Consider the following 26,008-nt stretch of genomic DNA (forward strand, 5'->3'; position numbering starts at 1 on the left):
AATCCAATGCATTTTTATAGCACTGATCGCTATAAATATGCCAATGGTCCCAAAAATGTGTCAAAAGTGTCCGAAGTGTCCGCCATAATGTCGCAGTACCGAAAAAAAAAAAACGCTGATCGCCGCCATTACTAGTAAAAAAAATATAATAAAAATTACATAAAAATACCCCCTATTTTGTAAACGCTATAACTTTTGCGCAAACCAATCAATAAACGCTTATTGCGATTTTTTTTTACGAAAAATATGTAGAAGAAAACGTATCGGCCTAAACTGAGGAAAAAAAATGTTTTTTTATATATTTTTGGGGGATATTTATTATAGCAAAATGTAAAAAATATTATTTTTTTTCAAAATTGTCGCTCTATTTTTGTTTATAGCGCAAAAAATAAAAACCGCAGAGGTGATCAAATACCACCAAAAGAAAGCTCTATTTGTGGGAAAAAAAGGACGCCAATTTTGTTTGGGAGCCACGTCGCACGACCGCGCAATTGTCTGTTAAAGCGACGCAGTCCCGAATCGCAAAAAGTACTCTGGTCTTTGGGCAGCAATATGGTCCGGGGGGTAAGTGGTTAAACCACTCTCTCACTTGGGTTAGAATGGAGGAATGATAATAATCTTGAAAGTCAATGTATCCCACTCCTCCAGACATTCGATGTTTAATTAATTTGTTATGAGCACATCTAGACCTCTTTCCCTTCCAAACAAATTTGGATAAAAGTGTTTGCAAGGATTTCAAAAAAATATTGGAAAATAGGAATAGGTAAATTCCGAAAAAAATATAACACCTGTGGAAGATGAATCATTTTAAAAGCAGATAATCTGCCCCACCAAGAGAATTCGTGCTTGCTCAGATTTTGAAGGTCTGCCTGTAATTTACTTCTTATGCCGCGTACACACCATCACTTTATGTGATGAAAAAAAATGACGTTTTTAAAAACGTCACTTTAATTGAATGTGTGTGGGGGGAAACGTCGTTTTATGTCTTGTAAAAAACGACCAAAAAAAATTGAAGCATGCTTCAATTTTATGTGTCGTTTTTCAAAAGTGCACTTTTTACTTCACAGAAATTGACCGTGTGTAGCAAAAAACGTTGTTTTCTAAGACGTTTTTTCATCCACGCATGCCCAGAAGCTACTTATGAAGCGAGCTTCAATGGAAAAACGTGGTGGAACGTAACCTCACTTTGCAAGAACATTGTGAGAAAAACGATGGTGTGTAGGCAACTTCGTCTTTGAAAATTGAAGTTTCAAAAACGTCATTTTTTACTTCACAGAAAGTGTCGTTTTTTTTCATCACATAAAGTGATGGTGTGTACGCGGCATAAGGGTAAGGTAATTATATTCATATAGGGCCATATTCTTGTAGAAAGTAGGCGGGCGGCGCGTAAGCCATTTACACTCCGCCGCCCCAACCTACAGGAGCAAGTGCTGTATTCCCCAAACACTTGCTCCGTAGTTTGGGGCGGCGTAGTGTAATTGGCCCGGCGTATCCCCGCGTAAATCCAAGGGGGCGGCTTGTATCTAAATTAAGCGCGCCCCCGATTCGAACGAACTGCGCATGCACCGGGCTTAAAATAGCCCAGTGCGCATGCTCCAGTTCTCGGTGTAAAACGTCAATGACGCCGACGTGTGCGTCATTGATGTAAAGTCGTATTCGCGGACGACTTAGTAAAACGACGTACCCGACGGGAAAACATGACGCGGACCCGACGCCATACTTAACATGGCCTACGTGGGACTGGCGTAAGGTTACCCCTCATATAGCAGGGGTAACCTTACGCCTACGCAAACGACGTTAGCGACGGTTACGCGACGCGATTTGGTTCGTGAATCGGCGTATCAGGCTCATTTGCATAAACAAATGAGACCTGAACGTAAACGCCACTTAGCGGCCGGCGGAGTGATTACATTTAAGATCCGACAGTGTAAGTGACTTACACATGTCGGATCTTAAGCGTATCTATGCGAAAATGATTCTAAGAATCACTCGCATAGATACGCGGGCCAAAAAAGAGAGATACGATGGAGTATCCTGAGATACTCCATCGTAACTTTACTCAGAATATGGCCCATAGTGATTTGGTAGTTCTGGTGAGGTTGATACCCAAATATGGAATTTTAGTGTCCTCCCAGATGTAAGGGAACTGGCGCTGTAATAAATTTTTGGACACAGCATCAATTCCGATGTCCAAAATGGATGATTTTAAAGCGTTCACTTTGTAAAAAGAGACCTCACCAAACCAGGATAAAAAAATTTGAACTTCAGTTAAAGAGGAAAAAGGATCAGTTAACATCAAGATTATGTCGTCTGCAAATAAGCCAATTTTATGGGCCAGTTTTCCTATATGAATTCCCAATATGTTGTCTTTAGTTCTAATGTGCTCAGCCAGGGGTTCAACCATCATATTAAAAATTAGAGGGGACAATGGGCAGCCCTGTCGGGTACCATTAGAGATATGGAAAGGTTTAGAAAGACGGCCGGAAGTAAAGACTCGGGCTGTGGGAGTGGTATAAAGGGCCAGTATAGCATCGAGAATGGGATCCTTAAAGCCAAATTTTTGAAGGGTCAGGTTCAGGTAATCCCAATTAACTGTCGAACGCCTTCTCTGCATCTAAAGAAAGAAGCAGAGAAGGTTTTTCCGGTCAGGTCCACGTTGGCTTTTCTATAACACAGGCGTTGCATCTAAATCTTAAAACATAAATTTGACAACTGTCAACCAAATTGTCACCATTGGTTAAATTACTTTGTATCAACATCAGGTGTGTCTAGTGACCTCCACTCTCCTTAGAGGGGATGATTCAATCACCCTTTTCTGGTGGAGGGGGGGGCGCTCCCCTGGTATGACGACTCTTTGGCTGAATGTTTCACGAAGTATGAAAATTTTTATGTATTCCGGCCATGACATTACTAAGATCTCATTTGGTCAAACAGCTACTGAATCCCCCTTTCTTTTTTTTCTAAAGTGTATTTTGTGCGTGTACTCGAGAGAGGAGCCTGACTGCAGGAGTTGGGAGTAGGCAGGCCTCCCCCAGAGGCAATCTGCCACCTTTCTTCATGCCCCGGGTGGCAATGGCGGGTGTGTGAGGGGGTCCTCCCACACAGCCCGCCCTACCTGCTCCGCTTTGAAGCCCAACGGGGCAGAGGGACTCCCTATAAGGGAGTGAGAGGAACTAGCCCGCTCGACCAGCCCCGTTAGTCCTTCGCCTCTCTTTTTAGAGACCGCGTGGTCAAAGTGCGTGCATGTTAACCCAATTTCGAGTGCGTGTAAGTGTTGTGTTTTTTTGTGGGAGGGGGGTGGGCGGGCGTACTAAGCGCAAGCTTACCTTTGCATAGCACAGCCACCCGGAGCCGGGCTGAGACCACCAAACTCAATTCACATGTAGCCGAGACCGGGATCCGAACCCATAGCTGCAGAGGTGAATGGCTTGTCAGCGCAGTGCCAATCGCGTTGAGCCACCGCAGATGAATCCCCTTTCTAATAATTTCTGCAAGCTTTATGTAATGCTATGCAGCCCCATAATTCATTGCTTGGTTATTAGACAGAGAGGCAGTGGTGGCCACTCATAAGGGGCGCCCCCCTAATCCATGCGCCGGCCCCTAATCTCCATGCAGGGCACCAGACACATAGATTTCAATGTTTTCGTTAAAGCACATGATTTGAGCCTGAGGCTTGGGGCATCCTAAGACCCGATTGGCCGTGAGGAAAAGCAACCGCCGGAACTCAGGAGGAGATGCTGGAGTAAAGCCGCCAAAGCCACGACCTGGATGGCATAAGTCTGGGTCTGGTGGGCAGACAATCGATCGAGTGACGGGGAAGGGGGTGGGAGGAGTGAGGGGGCCAAGTTTGTTTGCCCCCCCCCCAAAAAAAGCACCGGCCGCCACTGCATAGAGGTGTACATAATAAAATATTCTCTGAGAGACTTTCATTACACATGGTCAATGAGAGAAGGAACAGCTTATATTTGTGGTCAGCAAAGAGCCCTTTTACATTCATGGTGAGACAGGAAATCATTCCACCACTCTTCACTGCCCAAGGAACTCCCAGGATACCTCTGGACTCGGAGGAACCATGGTTGAGAAAGGCTGCTTTAGACATGGAGGTGTCCGTAATAAAGTGATCTCCGAGAGACTTTCATTACACATGGTCAATGAGAGAATGAACAGCTTATATTTGTGGTCAGCAAAGAGCCCTTTTACATTCATGGTGAGACAGGAAATCATTCCACCACTCTTCACTGCCCAAGGAACTCCCGGGAACCTCTGGAGCAGTGGTTCTCAGCCTTCTAGTGCCGTGACCCCTTGATAAAATTTCCCAAGTTGTGGGGACTATTTGTGTAGGGTGGGTTGTCAGCACCCAAGGCAAGACAAGTAATTTGCGCCCCTAACCCACAGGCATTTAGCACTCCCTGAGTGCCTTCCACTCGTACAGTATTAAAACCCCTCATGGTACATTTTATGTGCCACTCTTTCTCTTTGTTCTCCTTTCTTTCCCTTTTTATCTCTCTCTATCCTAATTTCTTGTTTTTTTTCCCCATCCCTCTCTCTAGCTGTCTCTCTTGTTCTTTCTCCTATTCTTTCTCTCCCTTTTTCTTTGTTCCTCCCCCTCTTTTCCTTTATCATGTGGTCTCTTTTTTTTTCCAACAGAAGGAGAGTTCTGATCAGCTAAATTTAGCGCTCTTGATCAAGGTCATCTGCTGATCTGAGAACTGTAGTGGGGACTTTTAATAGCAACTATAATCATAGGTAGTGTTACTCACTGTGTCTCCGAATTTGTGGTGTCTCATAGCAGTGACACCTATGCCCAAATCAGGATATAGGGTCTCCTCCAGCCTCTCCCACTTCACATTCCTCACCAGCCAGCTGACCTAGTCTCTGCCCCCCAGCCATGTCGTGAACTGAATGGACGGCTGCAAAGAGGCTGAGTGGGCGGCCATGGGCTCCAGGAACAGCCCTGCTGGGCAGCCATGAAAGGGCTGGGAGAGCAGTGCAGGATTCAGGAACAGCCCAGAATTTGGTGACCCCTGGCAAATTGTCATTTGACCCCCAAGGGGGTCCCGACCCCCAGGTTGAGAACCACTGCGCTGGAGGAACCATGTTTGAGAAAGGCTGCTTTAGACATGGAGGTGCCCCTAATAAAGTGATCTCCGAGAGACTTGCATTACACATGGGCAATGAGAGAAGAAACACCTTATGTGGTCAATGAGAGAAAGACCCCCTTGTGCTCGTGGTCAGTGCTCTTTTACATTCATACATGGTGAGACAGGAAATCATTCCACCACTCTTGACTGCCCAAGGAATCCCGGGAACCTCTGGAAGAACCATGGTTGATAAAGGATGCTCTAGATAGACTCTGGAATCCCAGGAGGTCAACCGTTTCTGAAAAGCTTCCAGTATAACATCTTGCACCAACAATCATGTCTCAGTCAAAGGTACTTAGATATCATTAGGTCAGGCTTGGTCAAACAGCTACTCAACCACGTTTCTGATCATTTCTTAAAGCTTTATGTAATGATATGAAGCCCCATGATTCATTCTTCTGTTATTAGACATAGGGGGTACCCAACAAAGTGAACTATGAGAGACTTGCATTACACATGGTCAATGAGAGAAGGACCACCTTATGCTCGTGGTCAGCATAGGGCCCTTTTACATTCATGGCCAGACAGGAAATCATTCCACCACTGCTCACTGCCCAAGGAACCCCCGGGACCCTCTGGAGGAACCATGGTTGAGAAAGGCTGCTTTAGACATGCAGGGGTCCCTAATAAAGTGATCTCTGAGAGACTTGCACTACACATGGTCAATGAGAGAAAAACCACCTTATGTGGTCAATGAGAGAAGAACCACCTTATGTGGTCAATGAGAGAATGACCAGCTTATATTTGTGGTCAGCATAGTGACCTTCTACATTCCTGGTGAGACAGGAAATCATTTCACCACTCTTCACTGCCCAAGGAACCTCTGGCAACCTCTGGAAGAACCATGGTTGATAAAGGCTGCTCTAGATAGACTCTGGAATCAAAGGAGGTCAACCGTTTCCGAGATGCTTCCAGCATAACGTCTTGCACTAACAATCATGTCGCAGTCAAAGTTTCTTAGATATCATTAGGTCAGGCTTGGTCAAACAGCTACTCAACCACGTTTCTGATCATTTCTTAAAGATTTATGTAATGATATGAAGCCCCGTGGTTCATTCTTCCGTTATTAGACATAGGGGATACCCAAGAAAGTGATCTCTGAGAGACTTGCATCACACATGGTCAGTGAGAGAAGGGCCACCTTATGCTCGTGGTCAGCATAGGGCCCTTTTACATTCACGGCCAGACAGGAAATCATTCCACCACTGCTCACTGCCCAAGGAACCCCCGGGACCCTCTGGAGGAACCATGGTTGAGAAAGGCTGCTTTAGACATGCAGGGGTCCCTAATAAAGTGATCTCTGAGAGACTTGCACTACACATGGTCAATGAGAGAAAAACCACCTTATGTTGTCAATGAGAGAAGGACCAGCTTATGCTCGTGGTCAGCATAGTGACCTTCTACATTCCTGGTGAGACAGGAAATCATTCCACCACTCTTCACTGCCCAAGGAACCTCTGGCAACCTCTGGAAGAAGCATGGTTGATAAAGGCTGCTCTAGATAGACTCTGGAATCAAAGGAGGTCAACCGTTTCCGAGATGCTTCCAGCATCACGTCTTGCACTAACAATCATGTCGCAGTCAAAGTTTCTTAGATATCATTAGGTCAGGCTTGGTCAAACAGCTACTCAACCATGTTTCTGGTCATTTCTTAAAGCTTTATGTAATGATATGAAGTCCCATGATTCATTCTTCCGTTATTAGACATAGGGGATACCCAAGAAAGTGAACTCTGAGAGACTTGCATCACACATGGTCAGTGAGAGAAGGACCACCTTATGTGGTCAATGAGAGAAGGACCATCTTATGTGGTAAATGAGAGAAGGACCACCTTATGCTCGTGGTCAGCATAGGGCCCTTTTACATCCATGGCCAGACAGGAAATCATTCCACCACTGCTCACTGCCCAAGGAACCCCCGGGAACCTCTGGAGGAACGATGGTTGAGAAAGGCTGCTGTAGACATGGAGGGGTCCCTAATAAAGTGATCTCTGAGAGACTTGCATTACACATGGTCAGTTCACCTATTCCTTGCCCATAGGCACTGCCTTGCTACACTAGTCCTTCACTCTGGAGAAATGCCCATTATTATCATTCACTGAGACATGGGGGATGGTGGCAGGGTAGTTTGTGACCTCCATACAATGAGTCTTCTCCTGGAACCTTTCCATCGGGAAACTGGACTGACATAACCTGCAATCACAATACCAGGTCTCAGTTTTTTCCATTCTTGTTCCAAGAGCCATCTTGGTAATACACCTCATAGACACGAGTACGACGGGAGGATCTCGGAACCTGGTCACCATAGCGCCACCTGCAGAAACAAACATAAAATTATACAAAGAGAGGAAGGAAACACAAAACAGAATCTCCTGCATTACATAACACATCGGATGGATCGTTTTCATTTTTTTTAATTACCGTATATACTTGAGTATAAGCCGTCCCGAATATAAGCCGAGTCACCTAATTTTACCACACAAATCTGGGAAAACGTATTGACTCAAGTATAAGCCTAGGGTGGGAAATGCAGCAGCTTCTGTAAGGCCTAGTACACACGAGAGGATTTATACGCGGATACGGTCCTCCGGACCGATTCCGCGGATAAATCCTCTGAGGATTTTGATCCAATGGAGTGTACACACCATCGGATCGAAATCCACGCAGAATTCCCATCGCGATGACGTGTCGCGCCGTCGCCGCGATGATGACGCGGCGACGTGCGCGACGCTGTCATATAAAGAATTCCACGCATGCGTCGAATCATTACGACGCATGCGAGGGATGGTTCGGACGGATCGATCCGGTGAGTCTGTACAGACCACGGGATCGATTCGCTGGAGCCGATTCCAGCGGATAGATTTCTTAGCATGCTAAGAAATATTTATCCGCTGGAAATCGGTCGGCCCGAAATATATCCGCGGATAAATATCCGCTGGATCGTACACACCAGCGGATCTATCCGCTGAAACCGATCCACGGATCAATTTCAGCGGATCGATCCTCTCGTGTGTACGGGGCCTTAGTGGAAAAGAGGGTAAAAAATGCCCATTTGCAGCCTCACTGTGCCCATTTGCAGTCTCACTGTGCCCACCTGAATCATCAGTGCCAATCTGCAGCCTCACTGTGCCTACCTCTATCATTAGTGCACATCTGCAGCCTCATTGTGCCCACCTGTATCATCAGTGCCTATCTGCAGCCTCACTGTGCCCATCTGCAGTCTCACTGTGCCCACCTTTATCATCAGTGCCCATTTGCAGCCTCACTGTGCCCACCTGTATCATCAGTGCCCATCTGCAGCCTCACTGTGCCCACCTGTATCATCAGTGCCCATCTGCAGCCTCACTGTGCCCACCTGTATCATCAGTGCCCATCTGAAGCCTCACTGTGCCCATTTGCAGCCTCACTGTGCCCATCTGCAGCCTCACTGTGCCCATCTGCAGCCTCATGTACCTTTGATTACAAACAGTGGGTGTCTCCCGCTGTGTCATTCAACTGCAGTCGGCGGACGTCCACTGTAACAAAGCCCCGCCTCCTCCTCGTCTGTGATAGTTGTATCAGTGTTCTGTCTATCACAAACGAGGAGGAGGCGGGGCTTTGTTACAGCGGACGGCCGCTGAGCATTTAAGGCTGCATGACACAGCAGGAGACAATCACTCGCGTATAAGCCAGAGGGGGGCTTTTTTTCAGCATAAAAAATGTGCTGAAAAAGTTGGCTTATACTCGAGTATATACGGTAAGTGTGATTGATAAATAATTAAATAGATGTGATTGGTAAGAACACGTAAAGGGCGGGGCGCAGTAGAAAAAAAAATTCCCCCAGTCCTAAAAAGTATATAGAGAGAAATAAATGATGAAGTTGCTTCTCTTGTCTCCCCCCGCATCTAGTAACATGTCACAGAGTCGAAACGCGCTGCTTTGGGTCCAGCAAGTTGGGTGCGTTTTAGGTGATCGACGATCCTTCTTCTCAGGAGTGACCCCAATAACTTAATTGATGTTGGACTGACTGGCCTGTAATTGGCAGATTCTACCTTCCTGTGGGGTGGGTACAAGATTAGCTGTCCGCCAGTCAGGGGGATCTTCTTCTGTTAGAAGAGATTGGGGTGGATTCAGGTACAATTGCGCTTTTTTTACGGAGGCGCAGGGCAACGATTTTGCCCTGCGCCCCCGCAAATTTACTGCGCTGCCCTTGATTCATGGAGCAGTAGCTCCGTAAATTGCGTGGGCGCGCCGGCAAAATGCCCGGCGTAAGCGCGCGCGATTTAAATGATCCCGTAGGGGGCGGGAATCATTCAAATTAGGCGCGTTCCCGCGCCGAGCGTAGGGCGCATGCTCCGTCGGGAAACTTTCCCGACGTGCATTGCGGCAAATGACGTCGCAAGGACGTCATTTGCTTCAAAGTGAACGTGAATGGCGTCCAGCGCCATTCACGAATCACTTACGCAAACTACGTAAATTTGAAATTTCGCGACGCGGGAACGACGGGTATACGTAACTTTGGCTTATGCGAAAAACGCTGTATGGAAACGACGTAAACTGCGTACGCAGGGCTCGCGTAACGTTGTGAATCGGCGTTAGTATGCAATTTGCATACTATACGCTGAGCACAACGGGAACGCCACCTAGCGGCCATCGCAAGAATGCAGCCTAAGATATGCGGGCGTAAGAGCCTTATGCCGCGCATATCTTAGGCTGCAGTCGGCGTAACAAGGTTCCTGAATCAGGAGCACTCGTTACGCCGTGGCAAGTAAGCAATTGCGCTGTGTAACTATGGTTACACAGGCGCAATTGCTTCTTGAATCCGGGCCATTGATTATAAAGATCCGTTAATGGCCCAACAACTATGGCCCCGATTCACAAAGACTTACGCCGACCTTACGCCGACGTATCTAATGATACGCCGCGTAAGTCCACGGATGCGCCGCCGTATCTATGCGCCTAATTCACAGTACAAGATACGCCTGAATTTTGACTTCCTACGACCGACGTAAGTCTCCTACGCCGTCGTATCTTAGGGCGCATATTTACGCTGGCTGCTTGGGGCGCTTCCGTTGATTTACGCATCGAATATGTAAATGACCTAGATACGCCGATTCACGAACGTACTTGCGCCCGTCGCAGTAATCTACGCCATTTACGTAAAGGCGTACGTCCGGCATAAGTTTTCCCCTCATAAAGCAGGGGTAAGTCATGTTAGGGTATGGACATCGGAAACGTTCCGAACAGCCGTAGTATTTTACGTTGTTTACGTAAGTCGTACGTGAATGGGGCTGGGCGTAAGTTACGTTCACGTCGAACGCATTGAGCCGTCGTATCTTAGGGAGTATATGCGACGTGATTCTGAGCATGCGCGCCATAACCGAGATATCCATCTCTTCAGTGGGTGGCCGTGTAAACGATAACGGCGGTCTCCGTGGCGGATTTGCCGGTGGCGGGAGAGGGCCCCCCCTCCCGCCGCTCTCCCGCGTCCTCCGCCGCTTACCGGAGCCGCCGGTAGCGGCGGAGGAGATCTGGTGCTGCTGACTGATCAGTGAGGACTCGAGTGAGGGCAAGATGGCCCCCACCCGTCCCCATAGCTCTGCTGGGCGTAAGTGACGTCAAAACGTCAGTCCCGCCCAGCGTCTTAAAGAGACAATTTTTTTGTTGTCATTTTTTTAAATGACAACATTTCCATTTTTTATTTTTTTTTTGCATGTTAGTGTAAATATGAGATGTGAGGTCTTTTTGACCCCAGATCTCATATATAAGAGGACCTGTCATGCTTTTTTCTATTACAAGGGATGTTTACATTTCTTATAATAGGAATAAAAGTGATACATTTTTTATTTTTTATTTTCAGTGTAAAAAATTATAAAATCAATAAAAATAAATAAGAAAACAAAAAAAAAAATAGTTTAAAGCGCCCCGTCCCGACGAGCTCGCACGCAGAAGCAAGTAGCGCCCGCATTTGAAAACGGAGTTCAAACCACACAAGTGAGGTATCGCCGCGATCGTTAGAGCGAGAGCAATAATTCTAGCCTTAGGCCTACTCTGTAGCTCAAAAAATGCAACGTATAAAAATTTTTTAAACGTCGCCTATCGAGATTTTTAAGGGTAAAAGTTTGACGCCATGCCACGAGCGGGCGCATTTTTTAAGCGTGACATGTTGGGTATCATTTTACTCGGCGTAACATTATCTTTCACAATATATATAAAAAAATGGGCCAAATTTATTGTTGTCTTATTTTTTAATTCAAAAAAGTGAATTTTTTCCAAAAAAAGTGCGCTTGTAAGACCGCTGCGCAAATACGGTGTGACAAAAAGTATTGCAATGACCGCCATTTTATTCTCTAGGGTGTTAGAAAAAAATATATATAATGTTTGGGGGTTTTAAGTAATTTTCTAGCAAAAAAAACTGTTTTAGTCTCGTAAACACCGAATCTGAAAAACACCTTCTGTCCTTAAATGGTTAAAGTTCATGTGCGTGTAAAGCAGGGATTGACAAATCCCGGGCGCCAGGTCGCCATGGCGACTAGAAATAGTGTCCTGGCAACTTGGCTTGGAAGGTGGGCAAAAAAAAATATATATATATATTTTTTTTGTGAGCTGGTGCCATCTGGTGGTGGCCGTTGGTATTACAAGTTAAGCATTACAAGTTAAACAGCAATTCTAATGTCATTTTTAACTATTTTCACTGCCATCTTTTTCCCTCCAATTAGAACCCCCAAACATTATATATATATTTTTTATCCTAACACCCTAGAGAATAAAATGGCGATCGTTGCAATACTTTCTGTCACGCCGTATTTGCGCAGCGGTCTTACAAGCGCACTTTTTTGGGAAAAAATTACACTTTTTTTAATTAAAAAATAAGACAACAGTAAAGTTATCCCCATTTTTTTTTTATATTATGAAAGATAATACGTACCGAGTAAATTGATACCCAACATGTCACGCTTCAAAATTGCGTCCGCTCGTGGAATGCCGACAAACTTTTACCCTTTAAAATCTCCATAGGCGACGTTTCAAAAAATTCTACAGGTTGCATGTTTTGAGTTACAGAGTAGGTCTAGGGCTAGAATTATTGCTCTCGCTCTACCAATCGCGGCGAAACCTCACATGTGTGGTTTGAACACCGTTTACATATGCGGGCGCTGCTCACGTATGTGTTCGCTTCTGCGCGCAAGCTCGTCGGGATGGGGTGCGTTTTCTGGCTCCTAACTTTTTTAGCTGGCTCCTAGATTCCAAGCAAATTTGTCAAACCCTGGCGTAAGGCAGGCATCCCAATACTTTTGGTAATATAGTGTAGATAGATACTGATACCGTGTGTGGAAACATGATAAGGAGATTATTTATACTCACATTTGCAAGACAAGACGCCAAGAATGGCGACGAGAATCACCGACGCTGCAACCACCATGACTGCGATCGCACACCCACTCAGTCCTATCGTTCCTCTCCTTCCTCTCACTTCCTGAGCTGTAATATAAAGCAGGAGAGAATACGGAGATCAGCTCTCTCTATAACAATAGGTAAGAAAAAGGTGACAAGTATTCTCTCAGCTATCACTGTATTTCGCTTAATTCTGAGATTTTCGTAAGATCTTCAGCTCCATCTAGTGACCATAATGATGTACTTTTCCCGATTTAAAGTGTTTCAGGATAAATACCACATTATGTGAAATAGGACGTTAGGCCGAATAAATTGATACCTAACATGTCACGCTTTTAAATTACATGTGGAATGGCGCCAAACTACGGTACTTAAAAGTCTCCATAGGTGACGCTTTAAAAATGTTTACAGGTTACCAGTTTAGCGTTACAAAGGAGGCCTAGCGCTAGAATTATTGCTCTCGCTAGGACATTTTCCTCACATGTGTGGTGCAAACACCGTTTACATATGTTGTGTGACCTACGTATGCGTTCACTACTACGCGCGAGCACGCGGGGACGGCAGCGCTTTAAAAAAAATATATAATTTTTATTGTATTGATTTTTTTACACTGTCCCTTTAAAAAAGTTTTGATCACGTTTCGCTTAAGCATTTTTTTTTTTTTTTTTATATATTTTTTTTTTTACACTGTCCCTTTAAAAAAGTTTTGATCACGTTTCGCTTTAACATTATTTTTATTATTTTTTTTATATTTTATTTTATTTTTTATATTATGTTTTACACTGTGCTCCTTAAAAAAAAGTTTTGATCATGTTTCGCTTTAACATTTTTTTAATTTATTTTTTTATATTTAATTTTATTTTTTTATTTTATTTTTTACACTGTCCCTTTAAAAAAAAAAAGTTTAGACCAAGTTTCGCTTTAACATTTTTTTATTTATTTTTTATTTTTTACACTGTCCCTTTGAAAAAAAGGTTTTGATCACGTTTCGCTTTAACATTTTTTTAATACATTTTTTTGTATTTTCTTACATTTTTTATATTTTATTTTATTTTTTATATTATTTTTTTACACTGTGCCCCTTAAAAAAAGTTTTGATCATGTTTCGCTTTAAAAAATTTTTAATTTCTTTTTTTATGTTTGATTTTATTTTTTAATTTTATTTTTTACACTGTCCCTTTAAAAAAAAGTTTTGATCAAGTTTAGTTTTAGCATGTTTTTTTTATTTTTTTTTACACTGTCCCTTTAAAAAAAGTTTTAATCACGTTTCGCTTTAACATTTTTTTATATATTTTTATTTCTTACACTGTCCCTTTGAAAAAAGGTTTTGATCACGTTTCGCTTTAATTTTTTTATATTTTATTTTATTTTTTATATTTTATTTTATTTTTTATTTTATTTTTTTACACTGTGCCCTTAAAAAAAGTTTTGATCATGTTTCGCTTTAACATTTTTTTTATTAATTTTTCATATTTTATTGTATTTTTTCATAAAATTTTTTACACTGTCCCTTGATCACGTTTAGCTTTAAAATTGTATTGTATTTATTTATTACACTGTCCCTTTAAAAAAAAAAAGTTTTGATCACGTTTCGCTTTAGCATTTTTTCTATTTTTTTTTTAGATTTTTTTTTTTTTTTACACTGTCCCTTTAAAAAACGTTTTGATTACGTTTCGCTTTAAAACAATTTAAGTTTATTCTTTTATATTTAATTTTATTTTTTCATTTTATTTTTTACACTGTCCCTTTAAAAAAAAAATTGATCACGTTTAGCTTTAAAATTGTATTTTATTGATTTATTACACTGTCCCTTTTTAAAAAAAAAAGTTTTGATCACGTTTCGCTTTAGCATTTTTTTTATTTTTATTTTTTAGATTTTTTTTTATTTATTTTTTTACACTGTCCCTTTAAAAAAAAGTTTTAATCACATTTCGTTTTATCATTTTTTAATTTTTTTTATATATTTTATATATATATATATATATATATATATATATATATATATATATATATATATATATATATATATATATATATATTTTTACACTGTCCCTTTAACCTCTTGCCAACCGCGCTATAGACAAAATACGTCTACAGTGCGGTCAAGTTATTCTGGGAGGACGTCCCTGGGGCGGAATCCCGGAATCATCATGGGGCCCCCTACAGCCTACCTGATGGGGTCCAAAAGGGCCCATCCCCAACCCTGCCCTAAATTTAAAAAAATAATTCAGCTGTCTTCAAGTGATATTTATCATCCCTTGTGATACCTTGGGTAGTGACATATCGGCCCAGATTCACAAAGCACTTACGCCGACATATAACACGTTACGCCGACGTAAGTGCAATTGTGCGCCGTCGTATCTGTGCGCCAGACCCACAAACCAACATGCGCCTAAAAACAGGCTACACCCCGCCGACGTATCTTGCACACGCCGGCGTAGGGTGGGCGCACATATGGGCTGGGTGCATGTTGCCGCTCCCATTGATTAGTCATTCAAACATGCAAATGAGGGAAATACGCCGATTCACGAACGTGCGTGTGCCCGGCGCAGGCTACGCTAGATGCGCGCAAGTTGTACGTCCAGCGTAAAGTTATTCCCCATGAGGTGCAACCCGGCAACAGACATGCACAGGTCTGCACCAGGGAACACAAGCCGGCGTATTGTGCGTTGGACGTGTGTCTGGCTGGGCGTAGGCTACGTTCACGGCGTACGCGGTGATCCGGCGTAGCTTAGGCAGTTGTGCCGGCGTGGTTGTGAGCAGGCGCAGGGGGGTGCTGTGCATGCGTCCACGTCACGGCGCATGTGCTGTTCGTGATAAGTACCTGTCTGGCGCTCGGCCCATCATTTGCATGGGGTCACGCCTCATTTGCATGGGTTCACGCCCACTTCCACCTACGCCGGCGTGCGCCTTCGAAACCCACGCCACGCTGGCGCAGCGTTGGGAGCACTGGCTTGCTGAATGCAATGCTTGCCTCTCCGCGCTGCGTTGGCGTAGCGTACAGTGTTTGCCCTACGGCGGCGTAATGTGCCCCTTGCTCTCTGTGAATCAGGGCCATCCTCTTTATGGAGAAATCTGGGGTTTATTAGACCCCTGATCCCTCCTCTGCCCTCCAAGGCTTATTGGCTGCTTTCTTAGCTGGCACCAGCCAGGTAAATGCAGAACCGACACTGGAAGTGATGAAATCTTCATAACTTATGGCCTCAGTTGTCACAGAGGAGCGGGAGAAACTTTGTGCTGCCAATCCGACCCGATGGAATGGGAGAGCGGGGGGAGGGCTGTGGCTGAATGCAGCAGGGATCATTTTTGCTGTGCAAAGCGCTTCATGGCCACGGCATATATTATCCACCCTCAGCTTATTTGCAGAAATAAGGGGAAGTGGTTGGGGACAGTAAAAAGACACACGCGACATTTTCACTACCGTCCCAAACACAAGCGTGAGGGCACATTCACACAGGGCACCCAGGTCTCATGCAGAGACTTTTACCGGCACAATGTTGTGTGCATCCTCATGCCCATATTCCATTTCTATTAGGACATGCACCCTCAAGACATATTGGGACGCGGTGTCTGTGTCCACGCGGCCGTGTGCCCCAAAATAAATGGAACACGGGCGTGAGGATGCCCACAACACTGTGCCAGTAAAGGTCTCTGCATGGGAGATGGATGTCTGTGCCAAGGATGCATTTCACTGCCCCATCATCATTACCATCAGGGCCGGCCTTACCATGGGACCCGATGGTACCATTGTACCAGGCAGCACTTTCAGGGGGGCGGCAAATGTGCCTGCAGCTTAATCAAGAGGATCAGTCTCAGCATAAGGCCCCTTTCACACTGATGAGTTTTTGCAGGCGGTACAGCGCTAAAAATTGCGCCTAAATACCGCCTGAAAAACTCCTGCCCAGCCTTCTCAATGTGAGACCCCCGAGGGCTTTCACACTGAGGCGATGCGCTGGCGGGAAAGAAAAAAATCTCATGCTAGCAGCATCTTTGGAGCGGTGACAGGATCGGCGTGTATACCGGTGTGTATACCGCTCCTTCACCGCTCCTTCACCGCTCTTTCACCACTCCTTCCTATTGAAAACAATGGGAAACCGCGGCAATACCTCTATTTTTAGCGGCGCTATACCGCCACCGCGCCTCCCGCCCCAGTGTGAAAGGGGCCTTAGGCACCGGCAGTACAACCGTCCCTCCTGCTGGGCAGGTGGCTGGGCTCTGCTTTTTGCACTGATAGGACCCCGAGCCAGAAGATCTGCAGAGACATCTCCTGACTGAGTCCTGTCAAGAAATACACCGGCCCGTTGCCACCGCTATAGTCCTTGACTAGGCCAGCTATTTGATGGAATAACTTTACGCCTGAAAATGCGTTACGTAAACGGCGTATCTTTACTGCGACGGGCGCGCGTACGTTCGTGAATAGGTGTATCTATGCTTTTAGATATTCTACGCCAAACTCAACGGAAGCGCCACCTAGCAGCCAGCTGAAAAATTGCACCCTAAGATAGGACGGCACAAGCCGTCATATCTTAGATAGGTTTAAGTGTATCTCAGTTTGAGAATACACTTAAACTTAGGACGGCGCAGATTCCGAGTTAGGTCGGCGTATCTACTGATATGCCGGCCTAACTCTTACTGAATCTAGCTATACGAGTATAATCTGTTCCAGGAGAACGCTCGTAATCCAAAGCACTCTCATACCAAAGCGAGTTTCCCCATTGAAGTCAATGGAAACTAAAATTATTTGTTCCGCATTGACTTCAATGGCATGCAATACCGCATGCGGCCAGAGGTGGGGGGGCGCCGGAGAGACTTGTAAACACACTGAAAGGCCAGAGGACACCTCGGCAAACATTGGAAAGGCTCGGGAAGGGCGTATTTCCAAGTCTTTCTGAGCATTTCCGAACTGCTTCGAATGGTGCAGTTCGGCTCGGCTCGGCTCCTGCGCCCCCCACCTCAGGCCTAACGCGGTACTGCAATCCGCTTTGGCCTGAATCCTGCTCGTTCTGCGAGACAAACCGAGTTAGGATTTAAAAAATACACAGCGCTCGTATTGTGAAACGCTCGTTAACCGCATTCCTCGCAATCCGAGGTTCTGCTGTATTATCACGTTCAGTTGGATGGCACTTACCAATCACAGTGAGCTTCACAGCCGTGTACTGAATGGTGTTGTTCACCAGCACCTCTGCCCGGTATTCCGCCGCGTCCGCCATAATCAGACATCTTATGGTCAGGTTTCCTGTAGATGGATCTATGTGCGCTCTCCCCCCGAGACCATAATAGGCGACCTCTGACGATGGGTGGAGTTGTGCCCGGGCAAGTATATGAGGGCCCCTCCACCAGCTGACCTCTGAGGGGGTTCCCGAGTACTTCGGGGTGAGAATGACGCTGCAGCCTGAGGATTGTTTCACGACCCGAACCGGGTGATCTGCAGAGAGATAAAATAACAATCTCTACAATGAAGGACACATTTTACTTCCACCACATAAAAAGATCTGTGTGAAAAAGCTCAGATGTAAGCTCCCTTCTCAGACCCGCTGGCCAACTCCAGGATGACTCCGGCACCGCGGTTGGAAAGGTCCCACAAGAACCAGCATGGTGCCGGGGAGTCTGAGAATGTCAGCTTCCTTCTGAGACTTCTCACGTGTTTATTAGACATGTGCAATTTGTTTCATTCCGAATAATTTTTTAAACAAATTTTGACAAAACAGTTCATTTGGAAATATCAGAATTTTCGAAAATTTCCAAATTTTGTAAATTCGAAAACTTGGATATTCAAAGTTTCAGAAATTTGGAAATTAGAAAATTCGAAAATTCAGAAATGTTATATTTCCAAAATTAAAAAAATTAGAAAATTCAGAAATTGAATATTTCAGAAATTAAAAAATTCGAAATTCGGGAAATCCAAAAATAAGAATGAAAATCCGAAAATTCAAAGAAACAAAAGAACAAAAATCCGAAAATAAGAACCAAGGGCCAGATTCACATAGAATTGCCCTGGCGCAGCATATCAGAGATACGCTACGCCGCCGTATCTTACCTAGCTCTAAGTCGAATCCAGGAAGATTTTGCGCCGTAAGTTACGGCGGCGTAGTGTATTTCTATTGGGCGGGTAGGGGGTGTGATTCAAATTGGGCGGGTAGGGGGTGTGATTCATTTAAATGCACCAACGTCATTTTTTGAACTTAGACGTGAGTTACGTCCTTTCCTATTCCCGGACGACTTACGCAAAAAAATTTTTTTTTTAATTCGATGCGGGAACGACGGCCATACTTTAACATGGCAAGTCTATCTATATGCCACAAAATAGCAGCTTTAACTATACGCCGGGAAAAGCCGACTAGCGACGACGTAAGAGAATGCGACGGCCGCGCGTACCTTCGTGAATCAATGGAAAAAGCTAATTAGCATACCTGATGCGGAAAATGACGCAAACTCCACCCAGCGGGCGCCGAAGTATTGCACCTACGATCTGAAGGCGTACGGATCAAAGCCAGAAGCCGTCGTATCTTTGTTTGAAGATTCAAACTAAAGATACGACGGGGCGAATTTGAAAGTACGCCGGCGTATCAGTAGATACGCCGGCGTACTCGCTCTGTGAATCTGGTCCCAAGATCCGAAAATTAGACATTTCAGAAATTAGAAAATTCTAAATGAGAAAATCCAAAAATAAGAATGTAAATCCGAGAATTCAAAAGAACAAAAATTTGAAAACAAGAACCAAGATCTAAAAATCTAAAATAATAACTAAAATTCGGAAATTCAATATTTCACAAATTTGAAAATTTGACATTCGGAAATTTGAAAATCCCAAAATTTTAAAGAACAAAAATCTGAAAATAAGAACGAAGACCCAAAAATTCAAACATCTGAAATAATCAGTTTTCCTGACGGTTTTCTCTTCAGGTTTACCAAAACCATCTAATATGAGGTCAAACCTCAAGAGTTTCAATTTGAATGCAATCAGACAGGCCCTTGCACTACATGGTTTTGGTAAACCTGAAGAGAAAACCATCAGGAAAACTGATAGTGTGTATGGGGCTTTAGAGTTCGGAATTTGAGTTTCTTTTCAAATTTAGTGAATGTAAGGAATACGAATTTATCCAAAATGACAAAATATTCAAAATAACAAATGCTGTATCTAAACGAATGGAACATAAGGAATTAATAATAAATAACAATAATAATAATAATAATAATAATAATAATAATAATAATAATAATAATAATAATAACAACGTTTTATTATTATTATTTATTAATTTGTTCCATTCTATCTATTTAGATGTGGCATTCGTTATTTCAGATAATTTGTAACTTCAGATAAATTTGAATTTGTTACATTCACGTGCAACCAAATTTGAAAGGAAATGTTAATACCTATAATTTAATAGTTTTCATTAGTTAGTTAGCATTTAAAATTTTTGTTCTTTTGAATTTTCAGATTTTCGTTCTTTTGAATTTTCGTTCTTTTGGATTTTCAGATTTTTGTTCTTTTGAATTTTCGGATTTTTGAATCTTCTGATTTTCGTTTTTTTGAATTTTCGGATTTTCGTTCTTTTGAATTTTCGGATTTTCGTTCTTTTGGATTTTCAGATTTTCGTTCTTTTTAATTTTCAGATTTTCGTTCTTTTGAATTTTCGGATGTTCGTTCTTTAAAATTTTTGGATTTTCGTTCTTTTGAATTTTTGGATTTTCGTTCTTTTGAATTTTCGTTCTTTTGGATTTTCAGATTTTCGCTCTTTTGAATTTTCGGATGTTCGTTCTTTAGAATTTTTGGATTTTTGTTCTTTTAAATTTTCAGATTTTTGTTCTTTTGAATTTTCAGATTTTCGTTCTTTTGAATTTTCAGATGTTCGTTCTTTAGAATTTTTGTTCTTTTGAATTTTTAGATTTTCGTTCTTTTGAATTTCCAAATTTTCGAATTTCCGAATTTCCAAATTTTCGAATTTCCAAATTTTTGAATTTTTTAAAAAAACGAATGAAACGAAAACTAACACATTTTCCGGCAGTGTCCACGTCTAGGATTTATTTCAGTTCAAATTCCCATGAAAAGCTCTTACCGAACACAATGATCCGGATCCGTGTGACCTGACGGGTATTATCCCCCTCCGCCCTGTAATGCCCCGAGTCCTCCTCGGTCAGGTTTCTTATGGTCATGTGTCCCGTAGAACCATTTATAGTGGTGCGATCCTTAAAAAGGTCGAATTTGGGGTAAAAATAAACTGGATTGGAATCCCCCAATCTGATGTCGGCGAGGATTCTTCCTTTGAACCACCAGCTGACCCCGGAGGAATCTCCGATGTACTTTGGTATCAGAGAGATGTTGTGTCCAACCGCCATTTCTATGATGTCATCTGATGAGAGAGGAGAGTGGAGAGTTATACCTTCTACATCATTTATATTTTACTATATCCACCTATTATTGTATGACTGACCGAGGAGACGTGTGATACTTGTAGGTTTAGTCACATGACTATATAAGTCGGCACTTTGAAGAAGGATATCTCTGTTATGGCAGCAGCTGTTTACGATAATGGTGGTCTCTGCGGCGGATTCGCTGCGAGATCACCATTATTGGCGGCGGGAGAGGGACCCCCTCCCGCCGCTCTCTCCCGTGCCCTCCGCCGCTTACCGGAGCCGTCGGTAGCAGCGGAGGCAATCAGGTTTTCATCCTTCTTGGGTGTGAAGACGAGTGAGGGGAAGATGGCCCCCCCCACCCGTCTCCATACCATAGCAGGGCGGAAGCGACGTCAAAACCTCACTTCCACCCATAGCTCTTAAAGGGAAAACATTTGATGTGAGGTCTTTTTGACCCCCAGACAGGGCCACCATCAGGAATTATGGGGCCCCTTACACAGCTTCAGGCATGGGCCCCCTGGAGCAGAGAACGGGGGGGGGGTGCTGTCGCCTGAAATTGAGAAACGGGGGGGCTGCTGCAAATTGAGAAGCAGGGGGGACCCTTTACAAAACAAAGAAGAAATAAAGAAAAATATATATAAAAAAAAGGGGGGTAGCCATCCGGGGTCCTGGGGACATCTGGGCCCTTTAACCACTTAAGCCCCGGACCAAAATGCTGTCTAAAGACCCAAGGTGTTTTTACAGTTCGGGACTGCATCGCTTTAACAGACAATTGCGCGGCCATGCGACGTGGCCCCCAAACAAAATTGGCGTCCTTTTTTCCCCCACAAATAGAGCTTTCTTTTGGTGGTATTTGATCACCTCTGCGGTTTTTATTTTTTGCGCTATAAACAAAAATAGAGCGACAATTTTGAAAAAAATGCAATATTTTTTACTTTTTGTTATAATAAATATCCCCCAAAAACATATAAAAAAACATTTTTTTCCCTCAGTTTAGGCCGATACGTATTCTTCTACCTATTTTTAGTAAAAAAAATCGCAATAAGCGTTTATCGATTGGTTTGCGCAAAATTTATAGCGTTTACAAAATAGGGGATAGTTTTATTGCATTTTTATTAATTTTTTTTTTTTTACTACTAATGGCGGCGATCAGCGTTTTTTTTTCGTGACTGCGACATTATGGCGGACACTTCGGACAATTTTGACACATTTTTGGGACCATTGTCATTTTCACAGCAAAAAATGCATTTAAATTGCATTCTTTATTGTGAAAATGACAGTTGCAGTTTGGGAGTTAACCACAGGGGGCGCTGTAGGAGTTAGGGTTCACCTAGTGTGTGTTTACAACTGTAGGGGGGTGTGGCTGTAGGAATGACGTCATCGATCGAGTCTCCCTATAAAACGGATCACTCGATTGATGCGCCGCCACAGTGAAGCACGGGGAAGCCGTGTTTACACACGGCTCTCCCCGTTCTTCAGCTCCGGGGAGCGATCGCGACGGAGCGGCTATAAACAAATAGCCGCGCCGTCGTCCCGGATCGCTCCCCGAGCGAACCCGACCGCCGCATGTAGCGGGGGGGGTCCCGATCGGACCCCCCACCCGCTAGAAGGCAAGGACATACATGTACGCCCATGTGCCTGTACGTGCCATATTGTGGACGTACATTTACATGCGGGGGTCGGGAACTGGTTAATAAAAATAAAAAAATTAATAAAAAATATATAGAAAAAAAATAAAAATAAACATTTATAAAATAAAAAAAGGGGGGGTTGCCATCCGGGGCCCTGGGGACCTCTGAGCCCTTTAATAAAAAATAATATATATATATATATATATATATATATATATATATATATATATATATATATATATATATATATATACATATATATATATATATATATAAAAATAAATAAAATAATATATTTTTTTTATAAAAAAAAGGGGGGTTGCCATCCGGGGCCCTGGGGACCTCTGGGCCCTTTAATAATAATAATAATATTATATATATATATATATATATATATATATATATATATATAAATTAAATTAAAAAAAATATAAAAAAAGCCCCTGTGGACCTCCGGACCTCTAAAAAAAAAAAAAAAAAAACTGGCCCTTTAATAAAAAATAAAATAAATTATATATATATATATATATATATATATATATATATATATATATATATATATATATATATATATATACTTTTTTTTTTTTTTTAAATAAATATAAAAAAGGGGGTTGCCATCTGGGGCCCTGTGGACCTTTGGACCTCCCTGATGGCGGCCCTGCCCCCAGATCTCACATATAAGAGGACTTGTCATGTTTTTTTCTATAACAAGGGAGGTTTACATTCCTTGTAATAGAAAAAATAGTGACCCAATTTAAAAAAAAAAAAAACAGTGTAAAAAAATGTAAATAAAAAGGTAAAATAAATAATAAAAAAGAAATAAAAATTTTAAACGCGCCCCGTCACGACGAGTTTGCACGCAGAAGCGAACGCATACGTGAGCAGCGCCCGCGTATGAAAACGGTGTTCAAACCGCACATGTGAGGTATGGCTCCGTGCCTTTTACTAAATACCTTGGACCTTTGCTGGCTGACATATCAGGCTATTTAGAGAATGGGGTCAGGTAGCATTGTTGGGCTCTCACCTGATGAAGATACGATCGGGAATCCTCCACAGATCAACCACAAAATCTGGAATTAAAAATGGTAACAAAATCAGAAGAATTGTATCGGGTTATACGACTCTGTATGAGGATCAAATAATGTAGACAGAATACTGTCTACATTCTATTAGGGGGTTCATAGTCTTTATCACAGTGCCTGTTTGCATTCAGACTCTCTCTCTCTCTAAATAGTTTTCAGACCTAATCTGATTGTTTTCCAAGCCATGAATACAATCCTCCTGTTTAACCACTTAAGACCCGGACCTTTAGGCAGCTGAAGGACCCGGCCAGGTTTTGCGATTTGGCACTGCGTCGCTTTAACAGACAATTGCGCGGTCGTGCGACGTGGCTCCCAAAACAAAATTGGCGTCCTTTTTTTCCCACAAATAGAGCTTTCTTTTGGTGGGATTTGATCACCTCTGCGGTTTTTATTTTTTGCGCTATAAACAAAAATAGAGCGACAATTTTGAAAAAAATTCAATATTTTTTTACTTTTTGCTGTAATAAATATCCCCCAAAAATATATAATTTTTTATTTTATTTTTTTCAGTTTAGTCCGATACGTATTCTTCTACATATTTTTGGTAAAAAAAAAACGCAATAATTGTTTATCGATTGGTTTGCGCAAAATGTATAGGGCCAGATTCACAAAAGGAATACGACGGCGTATCTCCTGATACGCCGTTGTATCTCTGTGATCCGCCCGTCGTAACTATGCGGCTGATTCATAGAATCAGTTCCGCATAGATAGCCCTAAGATCCGACAGGTGTAATTGACTTACACCGTCGGATCTTAGGATGCAATTCTAGGCCGGCCGCTAGGTGGCGATTCCATTGCGGTCGGCGTAGAATATGCAAATGACTAGTTACGGCGATTCACAAACGTACGCTTTACCCGTCGCTCTAAATTTATGTCGTTTCCGTCGAGATATGCCGCGTAAAACTAAGGCTGCCCTCTAGGTGGCCTAGCCAATGTTAAGTTTGGCCGTCGTTCCCGCGTCGAAATTTTAAAATTCACGTCGTTTGCGTTAACGTTAACGTTACGTTAACGTTGAAACCAATGACGTCCTTGCGACGTCATTTAGCGCAATGCACGTCGGGTAATTTGACGGACGGAGCATGCGCAGTACGTTCGGCGCGGGACCTGAATCTGGCCCATAGTGTTTACAAAATAGGGGATAGTTTTATTGCATTTTTATAAAAAAATAAAAATATTTTACTACTAATGACTTGTCATTTTCACATTGTTTATTGTGAAAATGACAATTGCAGTTTGGGAGTTAACCACAGGGGTGCGCTGAAGGGGTTATGTGTGACCTCATGTCTGTTTCTAACTGTAGGGGGTGGGGCTGGACGTGTGATGTCATCGATTGTGTTTCCCTATAAAAGGGAACACACGATCGATGATGGCACCACAGTGAAGAACGGGGAAGCCGTGTTTACACACAGCTCTCCCCGTTCTTCAGCTCCGGGGACCGATCACGGGACTTCAGCGGCGATCGGTTCCGCGGGTCCCACGGTCTCGGTCACGGAGCTTTGGACCGGGTTGCGGGCGCGCGCCCGCGACCCACGGCTGGGCTTAAAGAGCCACGTACCTGTATGTGCTTGTGCCCAGCCGTGCCGTTCTGCCAAAGTAAATGTGCAGGAGGCGGTCCTTAAGTGGTTAAGAAAGTTATTATAGCAATTAGGAAGTAATTACAAAAAAATGTATGGGACAATAAAAGCATAAAGAACCTCAAGGGTCTATGTGACAGACCTACTTGGACAGAGGCTTTTGGAGAGGACTGAATGCCGGCCTCTTGCCCTGGATTGTAAGGGAACAATACTCTTTGTGAGGTGTATACCTGGGGACCCCTGAGGTGGTGTTACTTTGGATTCAAGTCCATGTCCCCCCAAGACACACAGGGGTAAATTCAGTAAGCAATTGCGTCTGCGTAACCAGCGCAATTGCTTAGTTGCGCCGGCGTATCGACTGCTCCTGATTCAGGAAGCTCGATACGCCGACTGCAGCCTAAGATATGACTGGCATAAGGCTCTTATGCCAGTCATATCGTAGGCTGCATTCTTACGCAGGCCGCTAGGGGGCATTCCCGTAGTGGTCAGCGTAGAGTATGCAAATTGCATACTAACGCCGGTTCACAACCCTACGCGCGCCCTGCGTACGCATTTTACGCCGTTTGCGTTCGTCGGGTTCCGTGTAAGGCTGCTCCTGCTATTAGCAGGGGCAGCCAATGCTACGTATACCCGTAGTTCCCGCGTCGCGATTTTAAAAAATTACGTTGTTTGCGTAAGTGAATCGTGAATGGCGCTGGACGCCATTTACGTTCACGTTAAAGCAAATGACGTCCTTGCGACGTCATTTGCCGCAATAAACGTCGGGAAAGTTTGCCAAAGGAGCATGCGCACTACGTTTGGCGCGCGAACGCGCCTAATTTAAATGATCCACGCCCCCTACGGGATCAT

The 26,008-nt window shown here is 43.4% G+C and overlaps 1 protein-coding gene across 3 annotated transcripts in view; it reads right to left on the minus strand.

Annotated features, from left to right (window-relative positions):
- Nucleotides 1–5,487: 5,487 nt before the first annotated feature.
- LOC120928127 overlaps nt 5,488–26,008 on the minus strand; it is a 40,412-nt gene continuing 19,891 nt past the window's right edge. For 2 of the 3 annotated variants that reach the window (XM_040339238.1, XM_040339240.1), the window contains exons 3-8: nt 23,528–23,573; nt 20,572–20,865; nt 17,640–17,936; nt 12,482–12,598; nt 6,973–7,454; nt 5,488–6,916 (exon numbers count right to left, since the gene is read on the minus strand). In XM_040339238.1, the coding sequence (XP_040195172.1) occupies nt 7,198–7,454; nt 12,482–12,598; nt 17,640–17,936; nt 20,572–20,865; nt 23,528–23,573 (1,011 nt within the window). In that variant the 3' untranslated portion in view covers nt 5,488–6,916; nt 6,973–7,197. The remainder of the gene's footprint in view (nt 6,917–6,972; nt 7,455–12,481; nt 12,599–17,639; nt 17,937–20,571; nt 20,866–23,527; nt 23,574–26,008) is intronic. The other variant, XM_040339239.1, reaches the window with a different exon arrangement.

This window comes from Rana temporaria, chromosome 2 (assembly GCF_905171775.1).
Source record: "Rana temporaria chromosome 2, aRanTem1.1, whole genome shotgun sequence".
NCBI lineage: Eukaryota > Metazoa > Chordata > Amphibia > Anura > Ranidae > Rana > Rana temporaria.